This window comes from Pristiophorus japonicus, unplaced genomic scaffold, assembly GCF_044704955.1.
Source record: "Pristiophorus japonicus isolate sPriJap1 unplaced genomic scaffold, sPriJap1.hap1 HAP1_SCAFFOLD_317, whole genome shotgun sequence".
Taxonomy (NCBI): Eukaryota; Metazoa; Chordata; class Chondrichthyes; family Pristiophoridae; genus Pristiophorus; species Pristiophorus japonicus.
The window spans coordinates 465,886-487,138 of NW_027252966.1; the positions used below are offsets into that span (position 1 = coordinate 465,886).

At 50.8% G+C, this 21,253-nt stretch overlaps 1 protein-coding gene across 1 annotated transcript in view; it reads left to right on the forward strand.

Annotated features, from left to right (window-relative positions):
- taf6 (TAF6 RNA polymerase II, TATA box binding protein (TBP)-associated factor) overlaps positions 1 to 21,253 on the forward strand; it is a 36,600-nt gene that overhangs the window by 13,970 nt on the left and 1,377 nt on the right. Inside the window, exons 7-15 of the mRNA XM_070872446.1 lie at positions 261 to 403; positions 509 to 586; positions 3,945 to 4,046; positions 8,257 to 8,439; positions 10,240 to 10,314; positions 11,390 to 11,515; positions 12,235 to 12,408; positions 13,013 to 13,216; positions 20,758 to 20,958. Of these exons, the coding sequence (XP_070728547.1) occupies positions 261 to 403; positions 509 to 586; positions 3,945 to 4,046; positions 8,257 to 8,439; positions 10,240 to 10,314; positions 11,390 to 11,515; positions 12,235 to 12,408; positions 13,013 to 13,216; positions 20,758 to 20,958 (1,286 nt within the window). The remainder of the gene's footprint in view (positions 1 to 260; positions 404 to 508; positions 587 to 3,944; positions 4,047 to 8,256; positions 8,440 to 10,239; positions 10,315 to 11,389; positions 11,516 to 12,234; positions 12,409 to 13,012; positions 13,217 to 20,757; positions 20,959 to 21,253) is intronic.

A 21,253-nucleotide genomic window follows, 5' to 3' on the forward strand; every position in this document is an offset into this window, starting at 1 on the left:
CCCCCTCCCTCCCTCCCTCTCTCCGCCCCCCCCTCCCTCCCTCCCTCTCTCCGCCCCCTCCCTCCCTCCCTCTCTCCGCCCCCTCCCTCCCTCCGCCCCCTCCCTTCTCCGCCCCCTCCCTCCCTCCCTCTCTCCGCCCCCTCCCTCCCTCCCTCTCTCCGCCCCCTCCCTCCCTCCCTCTCTCCGCGCCCCCCCCTCCCTCTCCGGCAAAAGGTAGTGTATAGTGTGTGCTCTGTATTAAGTGTTTGTCCCCTCCGCAGGTAAAGATAAGAAGAAGTCGCTGCTGGATGGTGGTGTGATGAAACTGAAGCCTCGGACCACGCACGAACTGTCGGTGGAGCAGCAGCTGTATTACAAGGAGATCACCGAGGCCTGCGTGGGATCCTGTGAAGCCAAGAGAGCAGTAAGATCTCTTCATTTATTAGAACGATGTTGTGTTTTACAAACAAGTCTGTTCTGTTTTTGCCATAATCTCAAGGGTGACCGCTTTGCTCATTATTTCCAACAGGAGGCGCTGCAGAGCATAGCCACGGACCCAGGCTTGTACCAAATGCTGCCCAGATTCAGCACCTTCATATCGGAAGGGGTAAGATCCAGACTATTGTTCTCCCTGTACAGGCTCCAGTGTATCCGAATCGCCCAGTACAACTTTAGCCCCGTATATAACAAGCAGACTGAGGGGTTGGTGATCTGATCGAGATCTTTTTCTCACGGGATGTTGGCATCGCTGGCAAGGCTGGAATTTATTGCCCACCTCTAGTCGGCCCGAGAAAATGGTGGTGAGCCACCTTCTTGAACCGCTGGTAGTGGCTTCGATAGAACCAGGTGGCTCGCCAGGCCACTCTGAGGGCAGCTCAGAGTCAACCAGGTTGGTGTAGGACTGGAGTCACGTATAGGCCCAGACCGGGTAAGGGCGGCAGGTTTCTTTCCCCAAAGGGACATCAGTGAACCAGTGGGGTTTTTGCGACAATTCGACAGCTTCATGGTCACTTTTACTGATACATCATCCACCTTTAAGGGGGCAGTCGATGATGTGGCCAATAAACAGGCCACCATTAGCCAATTGCATTCACGTCCGTTTCAAAAGTTGATGGTTACAGTGTCGTTGAGCACTCCCTTTATTTTGGGTAGAAACTGCTCTGCTTACTATAGGCTATCCTATCAGGAAAGACTGGACAGGCTGGGGTTCTTTAGAGAAGAGAAGGCTGAGTGAGGGGCGAGCTGATTGAGGCCTTTAAAATTATGAAAGGGTTCGATAGGATAGACGTAGAGAAAATGTTTCCAGTAGCGAGTGAGACTAGAACTAGGGGCCATCAATATAGGATGGTCACTGATAAATCCAACGGGGAATTCAGGAGCAACTTCTTTACCCAGAGAGCGGTGAGACTGTGGAACTCACAACAACACCCTATATTTATATAGCACCTTTAACATAGTGAAATATCCCAAAGTGTTTCACAGGAGTGTTGTGAAATGGAAAATTTGAAACAGAGAGACAGACTATTATCTGAATGGTGACAGATTAGGAAAAGGGGAGGTGCAACGAGACCTGGGTGTCATGGTACATCAGTCATTGAAGGTTGGCATGCAGGTACAGCAGGCGGTGAAGAAAGAAAATGGCATGTTGGCCTTCATAGCGAGGGGATTTGAGTACAGGGGCAGGGAGGTGTTACTACAGTTGTACAGGGCCTTGGTGAGGCCACACCTGGAGTATTGTGTACAGTTTTGGTCTCCTAACTTGAGGAAGGACATTCTTGCTATTGAGGGAGTGCAGCGAAGGTTCACCAGACTGATTCCCGGGATGGCGGGACTGACATATCAAGAAAGACTGGATCAACTGGGCTTGTATTCACTGGAGTTCAGAAGAATGAGAGGGAACCTCATAGAAACGTTTAAAATTCTGACGGGTTTAGACAGGTTAGATGCAGGAAGAATGTTCCCAATGTTGGGGAAGTCCAGAACCAGGGGTCACAGTCTAAGGATAAGGGGTAAGCCATTTAGGACCGAGATGAGGAGAAACTTCTTCACCCAGAGAGTGGTGAACCTGTGGAATTCTCTACCACAGAAAGTTGTTGAGGCCAATTCACTAAATATATTCAAAAAGGAGTTAGATGAAGTCCTTACTACTGGGGGGAATCAAGGGGTATGGCGAGAAAGCAGGAATGGGGTACTGAAGTTGCATGTTCAGCCATGAACTCATTGAATGGCGGTGCAGGCTAGAAGGGCCAAATGGCCTACTCCTGCACCTATTTTCTATGTTTCTATAAGTATAAATTAGCGCAGGTGACCAAAAGCTTGTTCAGAGTTGGGTTTTAAGGAGCGTCTTGAAGGAGGAGAGAGAGGCGGAGAGGTTTAGGGAGGGAGTTCCAGAGCTTGGGGCCCAGGCAACAGAAGGCACGGCCACCGATGGTGGAGCGATTATAATCAGGGATGGTCAGGAGGGCAGAATTAGAGGAGCGCAGAGATCTCGGGGGGTTGTGGGGCTGGAGGGGATTACAGAGATAGGGAGGGGCGAGGGCCATGGAGGGATTTGAAAATAAGGATGAGAATTTTGAACTCGAGGGGTTTCACCTCTATTAAATCTCCCCGTGACTTTCTCTGCTCTAGGGAGAACAATTTAAGAACAAAGTACAATGAAAATATAATAGCTCCCAATATAACGCTGTACATAACTCGATAGAAAGACCAACCAAATCACACTTACCAAAACCCCTCGTAATTTTGAACACTTTAGTCGAGGTGATGCTCGCAAAGGATGGTAGAAGTTTGGAACTCTCTCCGCAAACGGCAATTGGTGCTGGGTCAATTGTTGACTCTATCAATCTCAGATTTAAAATGTTGTTAACCAGAGGTATTGAGGGATATGGGGCAAAGGCGGGTGATGGAGTTAGGTCACAGATCAGCCCTGATCTCATTGAATGGCGGAACAGGTTGAATGGCGTTGTCCTGTTCCTATATTCCTCGGAAGATTGAAGAGCGAGAATACATTCTGAGTGCTGCACTTTTAAAGGGGGTGCAAGAAGCGACACCCTGGGGGTGTTTGTGAACAAATCTTTGCAGGTGGCAGGTCAGGTTAACAAAGCAGTTAATAAAGCGTACGAGATCCTGAGCTTTATAAATAGAGGCACAGAGTACAAAAGTTATGCTAAACCCAGGTAAATCACCGGTTTGGCCCCAGCTGGAGTATTGTGTCCAATTCTGGGCCCCGCACTTTAGGAAGGATGTGAAGGCCTCAGAAAAGATTGACGAGAATGGTTCCAGGGATGAGGGACTTCAGTTACGGGGATAGACTGGAGAAGCTGGGGTTGTTCTCCTCGGAGCAGAGAAGGTTGCGAGGAGATTTGATCGAGGTGCTCAAAATCATGAGGGGTCTGGACAGAGGAGATCGAGAGAAACTGTTCCCATTGGTGGAAGGGTCGGGAACCAGAGGGACACAGATTTAAGGCGATTGGCAGAAGAACCAAAGGCGACACGAGGGAAAACGTTTTTACGCAGCGAGTGGTTAGGATCTGGAATGCACGGCCTGAGAGGGTGATGGAGGCAGACTCAATCGTGGCTTTCAAAAGGGAGTTGGATAAATACCTGAAGGAGGAAAAAAAGGCAGGGATATGGGCAAAGAGCGGGAGGGGATTGGACTGACAGGATTGTTCTTCGAAAGAGCCGGTGCAGACATCGATGGACCGAATGGCCTCCCGTGCTGCACTGTTTTGTCATCCCTTTTTCACTGTGGCCTCCCTCCCTCCAAAATGGCTGTTAAGACGCTCGAGGAAAAATAGCAGTAAAACGCTTTGAAAGTATACCGTTGTGTTAGGAATTCGGCAACGGTAAGGAGCAGATTGGGAGGCTCACTGGCCCCTCCCAGTCCCTACGATTGACTGATGTTTAGGGCAGCGGGTGACCGGGATCTTTCTGTGCCTTAGTATTCTCCTCCTTGTGTGTCCCAGGTCCGTGTGAACGTGGTGCAGAATAACCTGGCCCTCCTAATCTACCTGATGCGGATGGTGAAAGCCTTGATGGACAATCCTACACTTTACCTGGAGAAATACGTGAGTGTTGCTCCCTCCAGCACTCGCTCGAGTGTCGGAAACTCAGACTCGCATTGATCCAACAACAACAACAACTTGTATTTATACAGTGCCTTACCAGACGAAAAAATCTGACACCAAGTTGCATAAGTAGAAGTGAGCGCAGGTGACCGAAAGCTGGGTCAAAGAGGTCGGTTTTAAGGAGCATCTTGAAGGAGGATAGAGAGGTTTAGGGAGGGAGTTCCACAGCTTGGGGCCCAGTGGGGTCTGGGTGGAAGGCAAGACTGATTTAAGAGACAAAAGGAATCTTGGCCTTTATTGCAAAGGGGGATGGAGTATAAAAGCAGGGACGTCTTGCTACAGTTATACAGGGCATTGGTGAGGCCACACCTGGAGTACTGTGTGCAGTTTTGGTTTCCATATTTACGAAAGGATATACTTGCTTTGGAGGCAGTTCAGAGAAGGTTCACTTGGTTGATTCCGGGGATGAGGGGGTTGACTTATGAGGAAAGGTTGAGTAGTTTTGGGCCTCTACTCTTTCGAATTCAGAAGAATGGGAGGTGATCTTATCGAAACATATAAGATTATGAGGGGGCTTGACAAGGTGGATGCAGAGAGGATGTTTCCACTGATGGGGGAGACTAGAACTAGAGGGCATAATCTTAGAATAAGGGGCCGCCCATTTAAAACTGAGATGAGGAGAAATTTCTTCTGAGGTTGTAAATCTGTGGAATTCGCTGCCTCAGAGAGCTGTGGAAGCTGGGACATTGAATATATTTAAGACAGAAATAGACAGTTTCTTAACCGATAAGGGGATAAGGGGTTATGGGGAGCGGGCAGGGAACATAAGAACATAAGAATTAGGAACAGGATTAGGCCATCTAGCCCCTCGAGCCTGCTCCGCCATTCAATAAGATCATGGCTGATCTGGCCGTGGACTCAGCTCCACTTACCCGCCCGCTCCCCATAACCCTTAATTCCCTTATTGGTTAAAAATCTATCTATCTGTGATTTGAGTACATTCAATGAGCTAGCCTCAACTGCTTCCTTGGGCAGAGAATTCCACAGATTCACAACCCTCTGGGAGAAGAAATTCCTTCTCAAATCGGTTTTAAATTGGCTCCCCCGTATTTTGAGGCTGTGCCCCCTAGTTCTAGTCTCCCTGACCAGTGGAAACAAACTCTCTGCCTCTATCTTGTCTATCCCTTTCATTATTTTAAATGTTTCTATAAGATCACCCCTCATCCTTCTGAACTCCAAGGAGTAAAGACCCAGTCTACTCAATCTATCATCGTAAGGTAACCCCCTCATCTCCGGAATCAGCCTAGTGAATCGTCTTTGCACCCCCTCCAAAGCTAGTATATCCTTCCTTAAGTAAGGTGACCAAAACTGCACGCAGTACTCCAGGTGCAGCCTCACCAATACCCTATACAGTTGCAGCAGGACCTCCCTGCTTTTGTACTCCATCCCTCTCGCAATGAAGGCCAACATTCCATTCGCCTTCCTGATTACCTGCTGCACCTGAACTCAAAAGAGTTTCATACACAAGGACCCCCAGGTCCCTCTGCACCGCAGCATGTTGTAATTTCTCCCCATTCAAATAATATTCCCTTTTACTGTTTTTTTTCCCAAGGTGGATGACCTCACATTTTCTGACATTGTATTCCATCTGCCAAACCTTAGCCCATTCGCTTAACCTATCTAAATCTCTTTGCAGCCTCTCTGTGTCCTCTACACAACCCGCTTTCCCACTAATCTTTGTGTCATCTGCAAATTTTGTTACACTACACTCTGTCCCCTCTTCCAGGTCATCTATGTATATTGTAAACATTTGTGGTCCCAGCACCGATCCCTGTGGCACACCACTAACCACTGATTTCCAACCGGAAAAGGACCCATTTATCCCGACTCTCTGCTTTCTGTTCGCCAGCCAATTCTCTATCCATGCTAATACATTTCCTCTGACTCCGCGTACCTCTATCTTCTGCAGTAACCTTTTGTGTGGCACCTTATCGAATGCCTTTTGGAAATCTAAATACACCACATCCATCGGTACACCTCTATCCACCATGCTCGTTATATCCTCAAAGAATTCCAGTAAATTAGTTAAACATGATTTCCCCTTCATGAATCCATGTTGCGTCTGCTTGATTGCACTATTCCTATCTAGATGTCCCGCTATTTCTTCCTTAATGATAGTTTCAAACATTTTCCCCACTACAGATGTTAAACTAACCGGCCTATAGTTACCTGCCTTTTGTCTGCCCCCTTTTTTAAACAGAGGCGTTACATTAGCTGCTTTCCAATCCGCTGGTACATCCCCAGAGTCCAGAGAATTTTGGTAGATTATAACGAATGCATCTGCTATAACTTCCGCCATCTCTTTTAATACCCTGGGATGCATTTCATCAGGACCAGGGGACTTGTCTACCTTGAGTCCCATTAGCCTGTCCAACACTACCCCCCTAGTGATAGTGATTGTCTCAAGGTCCTCCCTTCCTACATTCCTATGACCAGCAATTTTTGGCATGGTTTTTGTGTATTCCACTGTTAAGACCGAAGCAAAATAATTGTTTAAAGTCTCAGCCATTTCCACATTTCCCATTATTAAATCCCCCTTCTCAAATCCCCCTTCTCATCTTCTAAGGGACCAACATTTACTTTAGTCACTCTTTTCCGTTTTATATATCAGTAAAAGCTTTTACTATCTGTTTTTATGTTTTGCGCAAGTTTACTTTTGTTAGTGAAAATAAATTCACATCGACTCTGGTAAGGTAAGAGAGACAACTTAATTGCTAACAGAGCTCTGGGAGAAGAGTTGAGATCCCGTGATCTCCCCGAGTGCCTTGTGTCACGGGGTTATAAGCAGTTTACAGGGAGCGGAATACAATCATTTAAATTAATTTACGTACAACCAATCAATCCATATGGCAACGCAATTCATTTACATACAACATTTTAGTCCTAGTGAAACCTGATAGCATGGTGCGAGTTTGTGGGCCCTTCCTCTCTATCTTCTTTTGTGGTTAGTTATTCTGTTGCAAAGCTTTCTATGAAATAGTGGCCTGCACCTGGCCATGAGTCACTTGTTGCTGCAGTGTTCATATCAGGGACAGCAGATAGGCTTCTTGGTACAAAGTTAATTTCGTGGTGGCTTACCCCATCATGCTTTGCTATGTTTGAAAATCCACTCCAACAACTTTCATAATCTATCTTCCCTTTATTGCTTTCTTAGTCATTCTTTGCTGTCGTTTAAAATTTTCCCAATCTTCTAGTTTCCCACTAACCTTGGCCACCTTATACGCATTGGTTTTTAATTTGATACTCTCCTTTATTTCCTTGGTTATCCACGGCAGGTTATCCCTTCTCTTACCACCCTTCTTTTTCACTGGATTATATTTTTGTTGAGCACTATGAAAGAGCTCCTTAAAAGTCCTCCACTGTTCCTCAATTGTGCCACCGTTTAGTCTGTGTTTCCAGTCTACTTTAGCCAACTCTGCCCTCATCCCACTGTAGTCCCCTTTGTTTAAGCATAGTACGCTCGTTTGAGATACTACTTCCTCACCCTCAATCTGTATTACAAATTCAACCATACTGTGATCACTCATTCCGAGAGGATCTTTTACTAGGAGATCGTTTATTATTCCTGTCTCATTACACAGGACCAGATCTAAGATAGCTTGCTCCCTTGTAGGTTCTGTAACATACTGTTCTAAGAAACCATCCCGTATGCATTCTATGAATTCCTCCTCAAGGCTACCCCGTGCAATTTGATTTGACCAATCGATATGTAGGTTAAAATCCCCCATGATTACTGCCGTTCCTTTTTCACATGCCTCCATTATTCCCTTGATTATTGCCTTGATTAGTGAAGTTATTATTTGGGGGCCTATAAACTACGACCACCAGTGACTTTTTCCCCTTACTATCTCTAATCTGAGTCCATGATCGGATCAGCCATGATTGTATTAAATGGCGGAGCAGGCTCGAGGGGCCGAATGGCCGACTCTTGCTCCTATTTCTTGTGATGGGGGGTGAATGACGGAATAATTACCAGCTGCCATGGGAAACAGAGAAAAGAGAGGGAGGAGGGTTCAAAAAAAAGAAGAAAAAAAATCTGGAAAAGAAAACTCCGCGATATGGGAGTGAGGTGGACATCAAACCTTCTCTCCACCAAACATTGTGCCTTGAATTGTCTCCGATGCTCTCTCCTCCCTTCCCCACCCCACAGCTGCACGAACTGATCCCTGCCGTGGTAACGTGCATAGTGAGCCGACAGCTGTGCTTGCGGCCAGACGTGGACAACCACTGGGCTCTGCGGGACTTCGCCGCACGACTCATGGCCCAGATCTGCAAGAACTTCAGCACCACCACAAACAACATCCAGTCCCGTATCACCAAAACCTTCACCAAGGTAAGGGAGGCTCCCGGGGCACTGTGCACGGTTCTGCTCACCTTACCTAAGGACAGAAAGACTTGCATTTATATAGCGCCATTCACGACCACCGGACGTCTCAAAGCACTTTGCAGCCAATGAAGTACTTTTGGAGTGCAGTCACTGTTGTAATGTGGGAAACGTCAATTTGCGCACAGCAAGCTCCCACACACAGCAATGTGATAATGACCCAGATCATCTGTGTTTGTTATGTTGATTGAGGGATAAATATCAGCTCCAGGACACCGGGGAGAACTCCCCTGCTCTTCCTCGAAATATGCCGTGGGATCTTTTACGTTCACCAGAGAGAGCAGACGGGGCCTCGGTTTAATGTCTCTTCCGTAAGACGGCATCTCCGACAGTGCGGCGCTCCCTCAGTACTGCCCCTCCGACAGTGCGGCGTTCCCTCCGTACTGCCCCTCCGACAGTGCGGCGCTCCCTCAGTACTGCCCCTCCGACGGTGCGGCGCTCCCTCAGCACTGCCCCCTCTGACAGTGCGGCGCTCCCTCAGCACTGCCCCCTCCGACACTGCGACGCTCCCTCAGCACTGCCCCCTCCGACAGTGCAGCGCTCCCTCAGCACTGCCTCCTCCGACAGCGCGGCGCTCCCTCAGCACTGCCCCTCCGACAGTGCGATGCTCCCTCAGCACTGCCCCTCCGACACTGCTCCTCCGACAGTGCGACGCTCCCTCAGCACTGCCCCTCCGAGAGTGCGGTGCTCCCTCAGTACTGCCCCTCCGACAGTGCGGCGCTCCCTCAGTACTGCCCCTCCGACAGTGCGGCGCTCCCTCAGTACTGCCCCTCCGACAGTGCGACGCTCCCTCAGTACTGCCCCTCCGACAGTGCGGCACTCCCTCAGTACTGCCCCTCCGACAGTGCGGCGCTCCCTCAGTACTGCCCCTCCGACAGTGCGACGCTCCCTCAGTACTGCCCCTCCGACGGTGCGGCGCTCCCTCAGCACTGCCCCTCCGACAGTGCGGTGCTCCCTCAGTACTGCCCCTCCGACAGTGCGGCGCTCCCTCAGTACTGCCCCTCCGACAGTGCGGCGCTCCCTCAGTACTGCCCCTCCGACAGTGCGACGCTCCCTCAGTACTGCCCCTCCGACGGTGCGGCGTTCCCTCAGTACTGCCCCTCCGACAGTGCGGCGCTCCCTCAGCACTGCCCCTCCGACAGTGCGGCGCTCCCTCAGTACTGCCCCTCCGACAGTGCGGCGCTCCCTCAGTAATGCCCCTCCGACAGTGCGGCGCTCCCTCAGTACTGCCCCTCCGACAGTGCGGCGCTCCCTCAGTACTGCCCCTCCGACAGTGCGGCGCTCCCTCAGTACTGCCCCTCCGACAGTGCGGCGCTCCCTCAGTACTGCCCCTCCGACAGTGCGGCGCTCCCTCAGTAATGCCCCTCCGACAGTGCGGCGCTCCCTCAGCACTGCCCCCTCCGACGGTGCGGCGCTCCCTCGGTACTGTGCTGGAGTGTCAGCCTTGATTATTTTTGTGCTCAAGCCCCTGGAGTGGGACTTGAATCCACAACCTCAGAGGCAAGAGTATGCGACCCACTGAGCCACAGCTGACTTAGCTAAGGAAGGATATACTTGCCACAGAGGGAGTGCAACGAAGGTTCACCAGACTGATTCCTGGTTTGTGAATGACTCCATACCACCCTGCACCCGGGATAAGCCAGCGCGAGATTATTGTCAATGGATCTGCTCCCTGGAGGAATTCCTTTGGTGGCTGGTGCATTCAGCCCTCTGCATATAACTTGGCCTCGCTCTTTGTTACGCTTTCAGAGTTGGCTGGACGACAAGACTCCCTGGACAACTCGGTATGGCTGCATTGCCGGATTGGCTGAACTGGGCCACGATGTAAGTGTCCTATAAAAGTAATAACGCATCTTGCGTAAGTAAAGTTAACGCAGAGTCTGGGGAACATAATTACTTGGTTTGTGAAAACCCTGACTCGTGTCGGGCTGTACAGACTCGTGTCTGACACTAACTGTCCTGGTCTATTGAAAGTTTAATAGCCTCCATAAACCACCTTGCTTCAGAAGTAGCTCGCGGTGTGAACACTTTGAGATGAGGCAACGTGCTCAGAAAGTGCAAGTTTTTATATTCCAGTTTGTAAATCTGAAGTTATTTGGGTTTTTGATACCTCTCCTATTTTCAGCCGAATGTATAATTGGCTTAAAATGTCAGATTCGGCCCCTGTGTTTTAAACAAAATCCATTCCCGGGATGTGGGCGTCGCTGGCAAGGCCGGCATTTATTGCCCATCCCTAATTGCCCCTCGAGAAGGTGGTGGTGAGCCCCCTTCTTGAACCGCTGCAGTCCGTGTGGTGAAGGTGCTCCCACAGTGCTGTTAGGGAGGGAGTTCCAGGATTGTGACCCAGCGACGATGAAAGAACGGCCGATATATTTCCCAGTCGGGATGGTGTGTGACTGGGAGGGGAACGTGGAGGTGGTGGTGTTCCCATGCGCCTGCTGCCCTTGTCCTTCTAGGTGGTAGAGGTCGTGGGTTTGGGAGGTGCTGTTGAAGAAGCCTTGGCGAGTTGCTGCAGTGCATCTTGTAGATGGTACACACTGCAGCCACGGTGGTGGAGGGAGTGAGTGTTGAAGGTGGTGGAGGGAGTGAGTGTTGAAGGTGGTGGAGGGAGTGAGTGTTGAAGGTGGTGGAGGGAGTGAGTGTTGAAGGTGGTGGAGGGAGTGAGTGTTGAAGGTGGTGGAGGGAGTGAGTGTTGAAGGTGGTGGGTAGCGTGTCGATCAAGTGGCTGCTTTGTCCTGGATGGTGTCGAGCTTCTCGAGTGTTGTTGGAGCTGCATTCATCCAGGGAAATGTTGCTGCTGTGCATCTTGTAGAGGGTGCACACTGCAGACGTGTTGAGTCAATGTATAAATCCCTGGACACACAACTCGTGGATTTAACCAAGTGTCTTTGACAAACAGGTGATCAAGACTCTGATTATCCAGAGACTTCAGATCGAAGGGGAGCGTGTCCGAGCTGTTCTCGATGGACCCGTGGTCAGCAACATCGACAAGATCGGAGCGGACCACGTCCAAAGCTTACTCCTGGTAGGTCACCCGTGCAAGCAATGAAACGATGTGATTGTGAAGCAGGAAACCAGGGTGGACTTGGCCTGTGGCGGGCTGAGGGGTTGCCCGCGGAATGATGACGTACACATGTTCCTAGAATCTTAAAACACTGAAGCAGGCCGTTCGACCCATCGCCCCTTTGCCAGCTCTTTGAAAGAGTCCCACTCCCCCTGCTCTTTTCCCCCACAGCCCGGCAAATTATTTTCCTTTTCAAGTATTTATCCATTCCCTTTGTGAAGTGAATCTCCTTCCATCCCTCCCACCCCCCTGCCTATTCAGTGCGTCCCCGATCACAACAACTCTCTTCTAAAAATAATCTCGCTTCATCTCCCCTCTGGTGCCAATTATCTTAAATCTTTTTTTTCGTGCATGAGATGTGGCCGTCCCTAATTGTCCCTAATTGCGAAGGTGAGTGGTGAGTAGCTTGTGAGGCTATTGGTCCAAACCACTGTGCCATCGTACACCTATGCCTTAATTTCAAAAAGAAGTTAAGAGTTAAAAACGCAGAATCTTACAACGCAGAAGGAGGCCATTCGGCCCATCATGCCTTGTGCTGGCTCTGCCCCCATAATATGGGCAAGGCACAATATTGTCTACTCAAGTGTATATCCAATCCCCTCTTTGAAAGTTGCTATTGAATCTTCTTCCCTTTCAATTTTTTAAATAGTGTGTTTTTTTAAAACATTTTGGATTTGTAGAAACATTGTGCACCAGTCGTAGCGAAAATCCGCTCCACTCCCGACAACCAGGAGTCGTACAAAACGGACTACGGCTACCTGGGCCCCATGCTGTGCACCCACGTGGTGAAGGCACGTGCCCAGGCTGCCATGCAGGCCCAGCAGGTGAACAGGACCACGCTGACCATCACACAGGTAAGGAACAACAACAGCGGCGTGCGTTTATATAGCGCCTTTTAACGTCACGAACCCAAAAAAAAAACGTCCCGAGGCGCTTTGCAGAGGCAGAATCAGACAGAAATGTCCGAGTGCGTTTGGTCTTGGGAGAAAGAAAGACGTGTATTTCTATAACGCCTGTCATCACCTCCGGATGTCCCCAAGCGCTTTACAGCCAATTAAGTACTTTTGGAGTGTAGTCACTGTTGTAATGTGGGAGAACACAGCAGCCAATTTGCGCACAGCAAGCTCCCACACGCAGCAATGTGATAATGACCAGATCATCTGTTTCAGTGATGTTGGTTGAGGGATAAATATTGGGCCCAGGACTTTTTGATTATTAAGGGAATCCAAGGATAGGGGGATCGCGCAGGAAAGTGGAGTTCAGGTAGAAGATCAGCCATGATCTCATTGAATGGCGGAGCAGGCTCGAGGGGCCGAATGGCCGACTCCTGCTCCTAATTCTTATGTCAAGCGCCTCTTGAGTGCCGCACTTCGCGAGTATCTTCAGGAGAGGAGGGTGGGTAATGCTGGTCTAATCCCGCGTGAGGAAATCGTTTGACTCTCGATGTTCTTGTTGCAGCCCAGACCTACCCTCACGATATCACAGGCTCCACAAACCACCCAGACGTCGAGGGCACCCAGCATCATCAAAGTGCCCAGCTCCATCACACTGCCCATGCAGACCCTAGTCTCTGCCCGCCCGTCCACGCCAACCCAGCCCTCGCCATCCCCCACCAAGTTCATCATGATGTCTTCAGCCTCCGGTTCATCCAGCACGCAGCAGGTAAGCAACCCCTAGCGTTTATGCTCCAACTTCCAAATTTACAGCAAAAAAAAATTTCTTTCCGGGATCAAAAGTATTGCCATTAAATGACTTTGCACAAGGGACACTATTGGAAAACAGGGACTTTGTGTTAAACTTGTATTGAACCTTGGTTAGACCACACTTGGAGCACTGTGTACAGTTCTGGTCTAGTTACACCACACTGGGAGCACTGTGCACAGTTCTGGTCTGGGTTAGACCACACTTGGAGCACTGTGCACAGTTCTGGTCTGGTTAGACCACACTTGGAGCACTGTGCACAGTTCTGGTCTGGTTAGACCACACTTGGAGCACTGTGCACAGTTCTGGTCTGGTTAGACCACACTTGGAGCACTGTGCACAGTTCTGGTCTGGTTAGACCACACTTGGAGCACTGTGTACAGTTCTGGTCTGGTTAGACCACACTTGGAGCTCTGTGCACAGTTCTGGTCTGGTTAGACCACACTTGGAGCACTGTGCACAGTTCTGGTCTAGTTACACCACACTTGGAGCACTGTGCACAGTTCTGGTCTAGTTAGACCACACTTGGAGCACTGTGCACAGTTCTGGTCTAGTTAGACCACACTTGGAGCTCTGTGCACAGTTCTGGTCTGGTTAGACCACACTTGGAGCTCTGTGCACAGTTCTGGTCTGGTTAGACCACACTTGGAGCACTGTGCACAGTTCTGGTCTCGTTAGACCACACTTGGAGCACTGTGCACAGTTCTGGTCTGGGTTAGACCACACTTGGAGCACTGTGCACAGTTCTGGTCTGGTTAAATCACACTTGGAGCACTGTGTACAGTTCTGGTCTGGTTAGACCACACTTGGAGCACTGTGCACAGTTCTGATCTGTTTAGACCACACTTGGAGCACTGTGTACAGTTCTGGTCTGGTTAGACCACACTTGGAGCACTGTGCATAGTTCTGGTCTGGTTAGACCACACTTGGAGCACTGTGCACAGTTCTGGTCTAGTTAGACCACACTTGGAGCACTGTGCACAGTTCTGGTCTGGTTAGACCACACTTGGAGCACTGTGCACAGTTCTGGTCTGGTTAGACCACACTTGGAGCTCTGTGCACAGTTCTGGTCTGGTTAGACCACACTTTGAGCACTGTGCACAGCTCTGGTCTGGTTAGACCACACTTGGAGCACTGCACAGTTCTGGCCTCCGTATTATAAACAGGATATAGAGGCACTGAAGAAGGCACAAAAAAGAATGACTAGAATGATACTGGAACGGAGAGGTTGGAACCATCAGGAAAGGCTGAATAGACTGGGGCTCTTTTCTCTACAACTGCACATCTAAGTATTGTTTAAATGAGGTGAGGGTTTCTGCCTCTACCACCCTTTCAGGCAGTGAGTTCCAGACCCCCACCACCCTCTGGGTGAAGACATTTTCCCACAAATCCCCTCTAAACCTCCCCCCAATTACTTTAAATCTCTGCCCCCTGGTTGTTGACCCCTCTGCTAAGGGAAACAGGTCCGTCCTATCCACTCTATCCAGGCCCCTCATAATTTTATACACCTCAATCAGGTCTCCCCTCAGCCTCCTCTGTTCCAAAGAAAACAACCCCAGCCGATCCAATCTTTCCTCATAGCTAAAATTCTCCAGTCCAGCCAACATCCTGGTAAATCTCTGTGTCCTCTCTAATGCAATCACATCCTTCCTGTAATGTGGTGACCAGAACTGCACGCAGTTCTCCAGCTGTGGCCTAACTAGTGTTTTATACAGTTCAAGCATAACCCACCTGCTCTTGTATTCTATGTCTCGGCTAATAAAGGCAAATATTCCGTATGCCTTCTTAACCACCTTATCTACCTGTCCTGCTACCTTCAGGGACCTGTGGACTTGCACTCCAATGTCCCTTTGTTCCTCTACATCCTTCCTGATGGGAATAACCTCTCACTTCCGGTCTCATCCTTGTTAATTATCATTCTCAATCTTCTCAATCTTCCTCACCACCATGCTCTACCTCACAGTCAACAAGCTCTCCGCTGGAGTGGAACTAAACTACAGAACCAGCGGGAAGCTGTTCAACCGTCGCCGTCTCCAGGCCAGGTCCAAGACCACCCCGACCAATGTCGTCGAGCTACAGTACGCGTATTTATGGAGGCGTACGAAAGCATGGGCCTTACACTAAACATCCGTAAGACAAAGGTCCTCCACCAGCCTGTCCTCGCCGCACAGCACTGCCCCCCAGTCATCAAGATCCACGGCGCGGCCCTGGACAACGTGGACCATTTCCCATACCTTATTAACAAGAACAGACATTGATGACGAGATTCAACACCGCCTCCAGTGCGTCAGCGCAGCTTTCGGCCACCTGAGGAAAAGCATGTTCGAAGACCAGACCCTCAAATCCACCACCAAGCACATGGTCTACAGGGCTGTAGTAATACCCGCTCTCCTGTATGGCTCAGAGACATGGACCATGTACAGTAGACACATCAAGTCGCTGGAGAAATACCACCAACGATGTCTCCGCAAGATCCTGCAAATCCCCTGGGAGGGCAGACGCATCAACGTTAGTGTCCTCGACCAGGCCAACATACCCAGCATCGAAGCACTGACCACACTCGACCAGCTCCGCTGGGCAGGCCACATTGTCTGCATGCCAGACACGAGACTCCCAAAACAAGCGCTGTACTCGGAACTCCTTCACGGCATACGAGCCAAAGGTGGGCAGAGGAAACGTTACAAGGACACCCTCAAAGCCTCCCTGATAAAGTGCAACATCCCCACCGACACCTGGGAGTCCCTGGCCAAAGACTGCCGTAAGTGGAGGAAGTGCATCCGGGAGGGCGCTGAGCACCTCGAGTCTTGTCGCCGAGAGCATGCAGAAACCAAGCGCAGGCAGCGGAAGGAGCGTGCGGCAAACCAGTCCCACCCTCCCCTTCCCTCAACGACTATCTGTCCCACCTGTGACAGGGACTGTGGTTCCCGTATTGGACTGTTCAGCCACCTAAGGACTTATGTTAAGAGTGGAAGCAAGTCTTCCTCGATTCTGAGGGACTGCCTATGATGATGATGATAATCGTATCTGCACCTTCCCCAGTGCCTCTATATCCTTTTTGTGATACGGAGACCAGAACTGTGCACGGTGCTCCAAGCGTAATCCCACCAAGGTTCGAGACAAGTATAACAGAACGTTGCTTATGGGAGTAGCCAGCCTTTCTGAGCAACGGGAAAGTCTTTGTGCAATAATTTGTTCTTCCTCCTACAGGTGGCAGCTAACCACCGCTCCTTGCCTTTAGTCTCGAGGTAATTCCTCCTTTAACCACAATACGCTGAGCTACATTGCCCGCCCTGTCACCTACACTTCTCAACAACGTTCTACATTGTGGGGGAAAAAATACCCCTGCCAGTCCGTGCCTAGTCGCTCAGTGCTGCTCATGTCTGGCAACCCAAACAGGCTTGGGGCAGAGCAGGCCGAGGGCTGACCTGATGGAGGGGGTTCGATAGGGTAGACGTAAAGAAGATATTTCCACTTGTGGGAGAGACCAAAACTATAGGCCATCGATATAAGATAGTGACTGATAAATCCAACAGGGAGTTCAGGAGAAATGTCTTTTTCTAGAGAGCGTTGAGAATGTGGAACTCGTTGCCACAGGGAGGGTTGAAGCGAATAGTATCGATGTATTTAAGGGGAGGCTGGATAAACACGAGGGAGAAAGGAATAGGATATGTCTGCTTAGATTTCCAAAAAGCTTTTGACAAGGTATGCATAAGAGGCTTTTCTATAAGATCGGAGCCTCTGGTATTGGAAATATATTGAGTTGGATTTGGAACTTGCTGGCAGGACGCAGGCAAAGAGCAGTTACAGATGGATTTGGATCTGATTGGAGACCGATCTGATTGGATTGCTGTCCCGCAGGGATCAGTGTTGGGACCGTTGCTTTTTACAACAGTATTTTTATTGATGATCTGGATTCAGGGGTTGGCAGCACAATTTGCGGATGATACCAAGATCTGCGTCTTCGAACTGTACATGATGCTCACCTGCTTCAGGCAGATCTTAATGTGTTGGGAGACTGGGCTCAAGACTGGACAACAATGTATAACTTAGCTAAGTGCAGTGTTCTGCCTGTCCGTCATTGTTCGTATGGCGATGGGGTGAGATGAAGCGGGTGGGAGGGGGCTGGTGTGGAGCATAAACCCCGGCACAGACCCGTTGTGCCGAGTGGCCTGTGTCTACGTAAGCTGGAGATGGGGAGCTGAGTTGTGTAGATGACGTGGTTATGTCCGAGGCAGCAGCACTACAGTTGGTCTGTGTCCCCCGATGGTGGTATTTCCCAGGGTTCCTGCTCACAATCGCTACCAAACACTGCCCCAGCACCCCCCCATCACCCTGTGTGCACACTGCCCCGTGTCCTAACTCACACCGAGTCCCACTCACCCATCACCCCCTGTGCTCGCTGCCCCGTGTCCTAACTCGTGCCGAGTCCCGCTCACCCATCACCCCCTGTGCTCACTGACCCATGTCCTAACTCGCACCGAGTCCCACTCACCCATCACCCCCTGTGCTTGTTGCCCCGTGTCCTAACTCGCACCGAGTCCCACTCTCCCATCACCCCCTGTGCTCACTGCCCCGTGTCCTAACTCGTGCCGAGTCCCACTCACCCATCACCCCCTGTGCTCGCTGCCCCGTATCCTAACTCGTGCCGAGTCCCACTCACCCATCACCCCCTGTGCTCGCTGCCCCGTGTCCTAACTCGTGCCGAGTCCCACTCACCCATCACCCCCTGTGCTCGCTGCCCCGTATCCTAACTCGTGCCGAGTCCCACTCACCCATCACCCCCTGTGCTCGCTGCCCCGTGTCCTAACTCGCACCGAGTCCCGCTCACCCATCACCCCCTGTGCTCGCTGCCCCGTGTCCTAACTCGCACCCAGTCCCGCTCACCCATCACCCCCTGTGCTCGCTGCCCCGTGTCATAACTCGCACCCAGTCCCACTCACCCATCACCCCCTGTGCTCGCTGCCCCGTGTCCTAACTCGCACCGAGTCCCACTCACCCATCACCCCCTGTGCTCGCTGCCCCGTGTCCTAACTCGCACCCAGTCCCGCTTGCCCATCACCCCCTGTGCTCGCTGCCCCGTGTCCTAACTCACACCCAGTCCCACTCACCCATCACCCCCTGTGCTCACTGCTCCGTGTCCTAACTCGCACCCAGTCCCACTCACCCATCACCCCCTGTGCTCACTGCCCCCGTGTCCTAACTCACACCCAGTCCCACTCACCCATCACCCCCTGTGCTCGCTGACCTACATTGGCTCCCGGTCCGGCAACGCCTCAATTAAAAAAATAAATAAATTCTCGTCCTCGTTTTCAAATCCCTCCATGGCCCTCGCCCCTCCCTATCTCTAATCTCCTCCAGACCCACAACCCCCCCGAGATATCTGCGCTCCTCTAATTCTGGCCTCTTGCCCGTTCCCCCCGATTTCCATCGCTCCACCATCGGTGGCCGTGCCTTCTGTTGCCTGGTCCCCAAGCTCTGGAACTCCCTCCCTAAACCTCTCTACCTCTCTCTCTCCTTTAAGACACTCCTTAAAACTTACCTCTTTGACCAAGCTTTTGCTCATCTGCCCTAATTTCTCCTTGTGTGACTCTGTGTCAAATTTTGTTAAACATTCTCGTGAAGCGCTTTTGAACGTTTTACCACGTTAAAGGCGTTATATATAGATGCAGTGAGGATGTTTCCACTGATGGGGAAGACTAGAACTAGGGGGCATAATCTTAGAATAAGGGGCCGCCCATTTAAAACTGAGATGAGGAGGAATTTCTTCTCTCTGAGGGTTGTAAATCTGTGGAATGCGCTGCCTCAGAGAGCTGTGGAAGCCGGGACATTGAATAAATTTAAGACAGAGATAGACAGTTTCTTAACCGATAAGGGATTAAGGGGGCGGGCAGGGAAGTGGAGCTGAGTCCATGATCGGATCAGCCATGATCGTATTAAATGCGGAGTAGGCTCGAGGGGCTGTATGGCCTACTCCTGCTCCTATTTCTTATGTTCTTATTGTTGTGTATGGAAAAAGAGTCAGACTGAACACTCTGAGCTCAAAGTAAAGTGTGACCTTAGTCTTTTATTGCAGGTCTCCAGAGTGTCTCTATAACCTGTGAAGCTTCCTTAAATACCTGTGCTCCCAAGGGATTATGGGAGAGCCTTTTGGTGGCTGTACAGAGTAAATACAAGTCTACATATATAACACTTATGTTCTTATAACTGCACGTTGTTGAGTTGCAGAATAAGCCCTGTGATGTAATAGTCCTTTCTTTCACCTGCACTCCCTTCTAAAAAGTGCCTACATTGGAATCAGTGGCCTTGCAAACGTTACCCCTTCTATTCATAAATAAGGAACAACCACGGGTGAGATGTCAGAGGCCCTCCACCCTATCACAGACCTTCCCTTTTGTTCTTTCGTCTCCTTTCCCTGCCCCTACACTCACTTAAAACCTGTTACATCTCTAACTACTTCTTTTATCTGATGAAAGGTCATCGACGTGAAACGTTAACTCTGTTTCTCTCTCCATAGATACTGCCTGACCTGCTGGGTATTTCCAGCATTTACTGTTTGTATTTCCCAGTCGAAGCCATCCTGCCTCACCCTGATTGCTGCGATTATGACCCGTGCGTTGCCAACAGCACTGTGTGTTGCACATTCACCCAAAGCGATTCCAGAGAAAGAAAGGCTTGCATTTACACCGCCTTTCAGTACATCCCAAAGCACGTCACAGCCAATGAAGTACTTTGGAAGTGTAGTCACTGTTGTAATATTGGCCAGGACACCGGGGATAACTCCCCTGCTCTTCTTCAAAACAGGGGCCGCAGGATCTTTTACGTCTACCTAAGAGGGCAGTGCGATACTCCCTCAGTCCTGCCCCTCCGACTGTGCGACGCTCCCTCAGTCCTGCCCCTCCGACAGTGCGGCGCTCCCTCAGTACTGCCCCTCCGACAGTGCGGCGCTCCCTCAGTACTGCCCCTCCGACAGTACAGGGCTCCCTCAGTACTGCCCCACCGACAGTGCGGCACTCCCTCAGTACTGCCCCTCCGACAGTACAGGGCTCCCTCAGCACTGCCCCTCCGACAGTACAGGGCTCCCTCAGTACTGCCCCTCCGACAGTGCGGCACTCCCTCAGTACTGCCCCTCCGACAGTACAGGGCTCCCTCAGCACTGCACCTCCGACAGTACAGGGCTCCCTCAGCACTGCCCCTCCGACAGTACGGCGCTCCCTCAGCACTGCCCCTCCGACAGTGCGGCGCTCCCTCAGCACTGCCCCTCCGACAGTGCGGCACTCCCTCAGCACTGCCCCTCCGACAGTGCGGCGCTCCCTCTAATGAGGAAGGATGCAACATGGCCGAAGGATGAAGTCGATCGAAGGTCCTGCCTTTGGTGGTAGGTTGGAGAGAACGGGAATTATCGGACCTGTCGGATTATATAGGATTTTGTTTTACGGAGCCCGGGACACGTCTGACACTATTGCGTGCGTTCACTCCATGCCCGCCTGTGCTTTGTGTTGCAGCCTCGACCCACGCTGACCATCTCCCAGAGCCCGCAATCGTCTCAACCCACCACTACCTCCAGCATCTTCAAGGTCCCCAGCTCCATCACGCTGCCCATGCAGACGCTGCTCACGCGCCCGTCGACCCCCACCCAGTCGTCTCCGTCTCCAACCAACTATATCGTGATGTCTTCGAGCTCTGGCTCCTCCAGCACGCAACAGGTGAGCGTCATGGCAGCAGGAGGAGGCCACTCAGTCCCTCGAGCCCATCCCGCCATTCAATTCAATTCCATCTGTACCTTCACTCCATCTGCAGTCTCCTCCTGCAAGCCGCTCCTTAAAACCAGCCTCTTTGACCAAGCTTTTTGGTCGCCTGTCCGACTATCTCCTCGTGTGGCTCAGTGTCCAATCTTGTCTTTGACAACTTGCATCTATATAGTGCCTTCAACACAGTAAAACGTCCCAAGGAGTGATTATCAAACAACATTTGGTGCCGGGCCACATAAGGAGATATTGG